The sequence below is a fragment of the Belonocnema kinseyi genome, chromosome 9 (genome assembly GCF_010883055.1).
Source record: "Belonocnema kinseyi isolate 2016_QV_RU_SX_M_011 chromosome 9, B_treatae_v1, whole genome shotgun sequence".
Classification (NCBI taxonomy): domain Eukaryota; kingdom Metazoa; phylum Arthropoda; class Insecta; order Hymenoptera; family Cynipidae; genus Belonocnema; species Belonocnema kinseyi.
In genome coordinates, this window is record NC_046665.1 from 94,474,695 (window position 1) to 94,482,987 (window position 8,293).

An 8,293-nucleotide genomic window follows, 5' to 3' on the forward strand; every position below is an offset into this window, starting at 1 on the left:
TTTCGCTGGAAGCGGGTGCAATTTTTCAGATTAGCACCCGCTCCCGGCGAAATCCTGCGGTTGTCCTTATGACAAATTTTTAATTATATATATATACATATAAACATTTGATTATAAAAAAATGAAAGATTGTATTTTGATCAATTTGTGGTTGAATTTGGGTTAGTAATTTATATTTACGGGAGAATTTTTATTCACAACATTAAATTTTCGCATTTTTCTCGGAATTACCGAAATATATAAAAAATTTCAATATAATAGTTTTCATATTTAGATAATTTCATCAACAAATACCTTTTGTTCCTTATTTTTGCATCGGTAACGAAAAAATTGGAGAATTATATTTTCAGGAAAAAAATTCTCTGCCACAAAAATAGTTTAACCAGAATAAGGCTTTTAGGACACATTCCTTATATAAGCAGAAATTTTAATTAGGTCTTAAAATTAAGACTGCAGAAAGTTTAGATTTTGCAGACAATATTATTTTTTTCGAATTATAAAAACTTGAAAAGAACATTTCTTGGAAAAACGCCTTTTTCATTTTCCGGATTTTTTTTAATTCTGCTACTATAAGAACCGCATTCTGTTATTTTTATGCAAATTAAACAATTTCTGTAGACGAGGAAAGTTTTTTTCTGAAAGTGTAATTCAGGAATTTTTTTAAACGATGCAAGATATCACAAAAAATCAAAATAAATGCAAAAATACTACAATTAAATAAATTTAGATTGAACCTTAAAAGTTTAATCATTTAAAATTAGAAAAACTTAAAGAAGAAAATTTACAAAGAAATAAGTTCCATCAGGTACGATTTATAATTTAGCAATTGCAATTATGCATTTTCCCAAAAATTTCCAACAATATTTAAATGTTAACATCTTCAAAAGTAAGTCAATATAAATAAATATATTTACATACTTTGTAGAGTGATAAAATTTTTTAATTTAATTTTCACAAGAAAAAAAATATAGATAAGTACACAACAAAAATGATGGAACTGAAAGTTATTTTCCTTTTGAAAAGTTTAAAATTAGATATCCTTCCAAATTAATAGAAATTTAAATCAAAAAGGTTCAGATGAAAAAAAATGGAAATTTTTTCAAATTTGCAGGCATTTGAAATTTAGTTTACAAAAATTAAAACCTTCAAACATATTCAAACCTGCGAAACTTTAAATTTAATAAAATTTTAAAATTGAATAAATCTAAATTCAACCATTTAAAGTATTTAGAAATACTTCCGATTTAAAAATAATTCAGAAGTAAATTTTTTTTTAACGCAATTGATTCGTTAAATCATTTCTAAATTTGAAGCCATCTCAATTTAACTTTAGCATTTTAATTTTTGTCCTTAGATTTGAATAAAAATTGCAGCAGTGGCAAATTTTCAATTTATCTTACATAAAAACTGAAATTGTATTAAAAATTATCAATGAATTCTAATCTATTACCATTTTATGATTATTCAAAATTCTGTTATTATATTTTTCTTTTATTATTAGCCTCCCATTTCTTTGGACTGAGATCTACAATATTTTTTTAATTGCCCCGAAAAAGACTTGGCATTTCTGAATCTAACTTGTGTAGCAGTTGGCAAAATAAATTAATTAAAAAAGTAATACAAAAAATATCTTATAATTCAGGTTTAGAATTCTTTTTTAACTTTCAAATTTATAATTTTATGCAAAAAAAATTTCAGTGGCCACAAAAGTGGTTTAGTTTAAAGAAAATTCACAGGATGTATTGCATATAGTAGAGAAAATTTAAATAAAAAAGAAAAAATTAAAGTTTGGATTATCCTTTAAAATCGAATTTTTATATTTTCAAAGAAATTGCTGCAATTTTAGTATTTTTAAAAAATTTTCATGGATTTTAAAAGAGAATAGTAGAAATCACCAGAATCCGAAAAATTGGTGCATCTGAATTAGATAAAAACTATAATATTTCTAAACAAATTTTTGCTTTTTTGGAAAATGCACTCTAAAAAATACACTTTTTTTGAAAATACTGGCAAATTTTTGGACCAAAATCAACCAAAAATAGGCAAAAATTTAATTTTGGCCTTTTTTTTTAAATCGAATTTTCATATTTTCAAACAAATTGCTGCAAGTTTCGTTTTTTAAAAGATTTTTATGGATTTTCAATGAGAATAGTAAAAGTCACCAGAATCCGAAAAAAATTAGTACATCTGAAGTAGATAAAAAACTATATTATTTAAAAGAACGAGTCTGTGCTTTTTTGAAAAATAGGAGACAAAATAAAAATTCTCTTAAATTTGTGGGAAATTTTGTTTCTGAATTGAAAAAATTATTTTCGTCCAATTCCTTCTAAAAAAAGGTATTTGGTCGTAAAAAAATTCTGCTACTTAAGGAGCCGCCTGATTTGAAACGGATTTAATCACTTAAAAAACTATTTTCCTAAATACGATAACTAATAAATGAAAATTAAAAGAAAAACCGAAAATAATTGAAAAAAACAGTTTTTCTAAAAAATTATCATTACCTCTTTATGACGTGGAAAGTAAGAAAAGTTATAGGTTCTCCTAGCCTTAGACCTGTGAGCTGCCACTCTTGCAATTTCTTGTGAAATAGATTCCTCTTCAACTAATTTTCCGAAATCTTCGATAAAAACGTTGTATTTAATGCCATGGTTTTCAAGCGCTTTTTTGAAAATAGGCACTTGAAAGGCTGTGACAAGAACGTGGATATTGTCATTAGCTAGACGAGTTACTTTCATAAAATCGAAACCCAAAACTCCTTCATATTGAAGGACAAAAGCCAGCTGTTCCTCATTTTCGTAAGTAATTGAGATTCCTTGCATTCTGTATAAAATGGTTTTAATATAATTTAATATAAATAAAAACGCCGAGTATGAAATATATAAATAATTTGAAAAAGTTAAATATCTGTAATTAAAAATCTGTATCTATAAGAGAAAAAAATTTTTGAATCATACCATTATAATAGAGACAACGATTGAGATTTCTTAAATTTTTATGTCGTGGAAGAATCTTGAAGATTTTCAAACATTTTTTGCAGGATTTAAAAAAATTGTAGAAAAATTTCGATTAATTTAAGAAGATATTTCAAAGTTTTAGAAGTTTCAAAAAGATTAAAATGTAAGCCTAAATTCAAAAATGCTGCAAGAAATCTTTTTATGAATTTAGATTTTTTGAAGCTTTAGAAAGTACATTTTGAAGCTTTTCAAGGATTTTGACAGATTTTGAGATATCAAGATTTTTTTTTCTCAAATTTCTAGAAAAAATGTTTATTTCTTCTGTTCAGAAGAATTAGTTTTAGAAAAATATTTTTAAACATTGAAAAAAATCAATCATTTCTCAAAAATTTGGAAAAGAATGTGGAAAATTTAATGCACAATTTTTCAATTTTGCGAAATTACAAAGTTTTTAGAAAATTCTGAAAAGTTCGGAAGATATATTTGGAAGTTTTGAAAACATACAAAAATAATTTTATTTTCAAATCATTTCAACAGAATTAAAAAAAAATTAATTTCTGAAAATTTCGAACAGAAAATTTAGAAGTTTTTCAGTAATATTGAAAGCTTTCAAGATAAACAAAATAATTTCATACAATTTTTAAGAAAATTAAAAAAAAAATTTTAATTTGTTCGGAAATATTCCACAACATTCCGAAAGATTTCGAAAAATTTCTACACAGAATTTAAATGATTTTAAGAATATTTTTTCAATTGCGAATTTTTTTAAATTTTGAAAAAAATTGGAACAATCAATTTAGAAGTTTTTAAAAAATCTGTTAAATAGTTTAAAGTTTTATAGTATTATGAAAAATATAAAACAAAATGTAGATTTTTTTAACATTTCGAAAGAAATTAAGCTTTTCAATCTAAAATTTTAAAAAGACTTAAGAGCATAAAAACAATCTTAAAATTTCTGGGAATATTTCATATGATTTTTCACTTTAAAAAATGTATTTTATGATAAAATTGAAAAATATTTGAAAAAAATTTTAATTGGGTTCGAAAATTTCAAGAAAGTGTGCCGAATATTTTCTTTTCAAAACATCAATTTAGCAAGTTTAAGAAATGAATAAAAATTAAGCAATTTTAATAGAAATTTAAAAGATTTTAATAAAACATTCAGTTATGCATAGCTTGAAAAAATAAAGAAATATTTAAGCAAAATAATTTTGGTAAATTTCGAAGAGAAATTTTATACGCTTTTTAAGAATACTTTTAGTTTTAAAGAAAATAAAGGGCATTTTTTCATAATTCTCGGAAAATTTATAATGAGTTTCCCTTCAAAAAAATTAGTTTTGAGACAATTAAGAAAAAAGGTTAAAACATTTCGAACGATTATGAAAAGTTTTATAAAAATAATCTGGAAAATATTGAAGCAATGTCTTTAATTATGCTAAATTCAAAAGAAAATTCGAATGATTTAAAAGAATATTAGGAAGGCTTATAAATTTATGCAAATTATTTCAAAATTTGTAGAAAAAGTTTGAATAATTTTAAAAGATATTTGGAAGGTTTATAAGGTTTTGAAAGAATAAGAAATAATTTTAAATTTGGGAAGATTTCAAAAACTTCAAAACAAAATGTAGAGTTTTCAAATTTACGAAAAAATATGTAGAAACTTTTTGAGATTTGTAAAAGCTTTAACAAGCATAAAAAGATTTTCTAAGATTACTGGAAACATTTTTATTTACTTTTCATCTGGAAAAATTAATTTCTGAAGAACACTTAAAAGATTTTTTATAATTCCAAAAAGAATTCTGAAAGATTTAATGCAATATTTTTAAAAAGTTTGAAACATTTTTGTCAAAGTTTGAAGAAAATCGAGCTGTTTCTAAAGATGTTTAGGAATTTTTATGAGATTAATATTATTTCGAAACTCAAAAAGATTTTCGAAAATTTATGAAATATTTTTTTAATTCTTTCAAACTTCTAAAAGTCCAAACTGATAATACTTATTTTCTTAGTTTCAGATCTCAAAATAGATTTTTAGCTTGAACCCAAGCAAAATTATTGATGCTAGTCCAGATAAAATGCCTATGTCTACCTTCAATTTTTATCAAAATGGATCATAGGTTACCTGACACTTATCATATTCTACATTCTATTTCAACATTTGATAACTCAAAGATAGCAACCAATTTTTATTTATTTATATTTCTGAATATTTTTGATATATCTGGAGGAAAAAAATGTCTTCCCAATTTTTTCAGATTTTAATCAATTATTTTTAAAAATGTAATTTCTATTTTATAATAATATTAATAAGTAAATAATAATGAAAATAATAATTTTTCGCTATATGCAAATCTTCTAGTGAAAAATGGACTAGAAAAACTAAATCGCCAAGACCTAGGAATTGAATTTAAAAATATAACTAATTTTTGAAATTCTGATTTTAGTATTTCATTAATTTATCTTTATAAATTGTGGGTTAAAATTTTTTTTTCAATGTGTCGGCACTTTTGATATCGGAATACATTTGAGAAAAAAACGACAAGACTCTGGAATTGAAATAGAAGATACAAGGAATTTTTTAAATTCTTATTTTGCTATTTATAAGAATGATATTAAATGCAAAACTGAAAATAAAAAATTAGTTTAATTTACATTTTGAATTCCTGGGTCACGATGATTTTTTTCCTAATGCGTTTTGTCAGTTTAAAATTTTTAAGTGCCCAAACAAATTTTTCTTTCATTCACACAGGTTTCAAAATTTTTTACCGAAAACGTGTGTGTAATAAGTAAAAAGAATCCCTTCAAAATTGATTAATTAAAATCCAAAAAAAGGAAAATATGCAAATAAGAAATTAAAAAAAAATCAAATGCACATCACTAAGTTGCATATCTATCAATTATAAATTAATTATATATTTTTGTTATCCCAATATGTTACCAAAGCATATCAACAAATGATTTTTGAAACAGGTTTGAAGTTGTTGCATCGAAACAATTATTTTAAAAAATTATGTATTTTTTAACAAATTTTAATGGAACAATTAAGCAGTTTATTTGAAAAAAATTAAAAATAAAACTCACCCCTTCAGGGAAGGGTTGTACACATCTTTTGCGCACACAAATGCCACGAGGGCAGCAGCAAAGAAGAACCGGATCATTTTTCACTACAGACTAACGTGCGGGATCCGTTCTCGTATTTATATATTTCCATATCTTTACTCGTGATAAATTTTCTTATCAAACCTGTCATCAGCCGATACTTTGTCTGCTGCAATACACTCACATTTATTGAGCTATTTATGAATGAACTTTTAAGTCGTTTTTAATGGGTTTTTTAATCAGGGCACATTATATTTTCGGAAAAATTTAAATTGTCATTTGATGATATTTTCGAATTTGAATTAAATTATAGTTACAAATCAGAAACTTGTGAGAGTTAAAATTGAAAAAGGCGCTTTTAAATAATTTATTTATTAAAAATATAAATAATTATGTTTTATAAAATATAAGGAAATAACTCGAAATTAAAACACTAACACAATTAAAAGTTGTCAGGATATTAATATTTTATTGTAATGTTGGAATTTTTTATTAAACATTGCTTTATCAAATTGGAAGTACCGAAATTTAAAACTGGAATCCAATCACACTTTCCCATCCTTATCACTGAAAAAAGTCGTAAATCTTAATTAATACTATAGTAGGAATGTATCGTCGTCTATTGATTAGATGTTATTGAGATACAATATAAGCTAAGTGGGGTGAAACATAAAGTCAAGTGTTGAGAGATAAATGATGTTTTACAGTCTTGTAATCAAAAAAATTTCTTAAGATTGTATTATTGTACAGGCTTAATTAATAATAATTTAATTGTTCATTTAAAATAGCAAACTAGACATAGCATAAGTCATATCATTGGGAATACCTTAGAATATATAATACTTTAGTTAATAAAAAAGAATGTGATAAAACTATTACACGGTTCTACAATACAACATTTTTGTTAATACAAATTAGAATTATTTTAAAAAGCTAAAAATTATTTGTAACATTGATGAGCAGTACAAAAAATTGCAAAATGTTTTAATTTCTCAAGCTTTTCCATCAATGTGGCATTCAATGCGAATTATTCTATTCCCTATTTTATTGTTCGTTTAAGGTTTAAATTTCTTTTTTAATTTTCATAAAGTAGGTTAAATTATTGAATGAATGGTGAAAGGAAGTATTTTAGGTAAAAACAATTATTAAAAGTTATGTAGACACATCGAACACTAGATTTTATGGCCTTCAAAAATTTTACAAAGAAAAAATTCCTTTTTGCATAGTAATTAAATTGACCACAAATAAAATAATATTAGAACAATTTAAATAACCTTTTAATAAATTCTGGTAACAAATTTAGTGTAATAATTAAAAATAGTTGGAGATTCTAAAAAATTATAAAAAGAAACGCCAGGATACGTATTGATATCGTTAGATTTAGTTTCAATGTTCCCTAGCGAAACAAACAAATTAATCAAAGATAGCAACAAAAGTTGGAATAACATGGAAACATGTTAGATCTTCGAAAGGCATTGCTTTTATATTCAACCAAATCATTTTTGAATTCAGGAATGAATTTTATACATTCATTCGATATCTCAATATATTTTATGTTTGCAGATAACACTATCATGAGAATATCTGAAGACAAAATTCAATATACGTTAAAGTATATTAAACATTTATGATCTGCAATCTCAATTTATCATGAAAATTAAATAAGAAGATAGAATCCATTTTTTATTTAACTTCAATCAGAAAAGATCATAGGTTATAAATAAATGGTACCAAAAAAAAATGCATTCATGTAGGCTAATACATTTTTTATCAAAACACTTACTGAAACAAAAACTAGCAACTGCCAGAAATTCATTAGACAGGGCCATTATATTATTAAACAATTTGTTTGAAAAATTAAAATATCAAAAAAATGTTAAAGAGACACTTTATTAAAATTATAACCTGTAAAAATTTACTATTAAACATGTAAATAGTAGATCAATTCAATTCAATATCAAAAGCAATGAAGAGCTTCAAACTCTACTTCAAATTGTTAATAATCAAAATGACGATTAAAATAATATTATTGTTTTTAATTTAAAAAACAACTTTCTTGTTCATTTTGCAGGACAAATACCAACAAATCAACATTTATAGAGAAAACGTATGTTTATAACCATATATCAGGTTCCCTTTAAACTAAATAATTTTTAAAAAATAGGGAAAGATAATATAGAAAAATCGGAGAACAAAAATGATAATTATAATTATAATAATAATTTCAAAAAATGTCCGTAAAA

At 23.8% G+C, this 8,293-nt stretch overlaps 1 protein-coding gene across 1 annotated transcript in view; it reads right to left on the reverse strand.

The window, feature by feature from the left end:
* The window catches only part of LOC117179611 (carboxypeptidase B-like), a 15,378-nt gene extending 9,251 nt beyond the window's left edge, over positions 1-6,127 (reverse strand). The window contains exons 1-2 of the mRNA XM_033371600.1: positions 6,033-6,127; positions 2,502-2,820 (exon numbers count right to left, since the gene is read on the reverse strand). Coding sequence (XP_033227491.1) covers positions 2,502-2,820; positions 6,033-6,109 — 396 coding nt within the window. The 5' untranslated portion in view covers positions 6,110-6,127. The remainder of the gene's footprint in view (positions 1-2,501; positions 2,821-6,032) is intronic.
* Between the last annotated feature and the right edge of the window lie 2,166 nt (positions 6,128-8,293).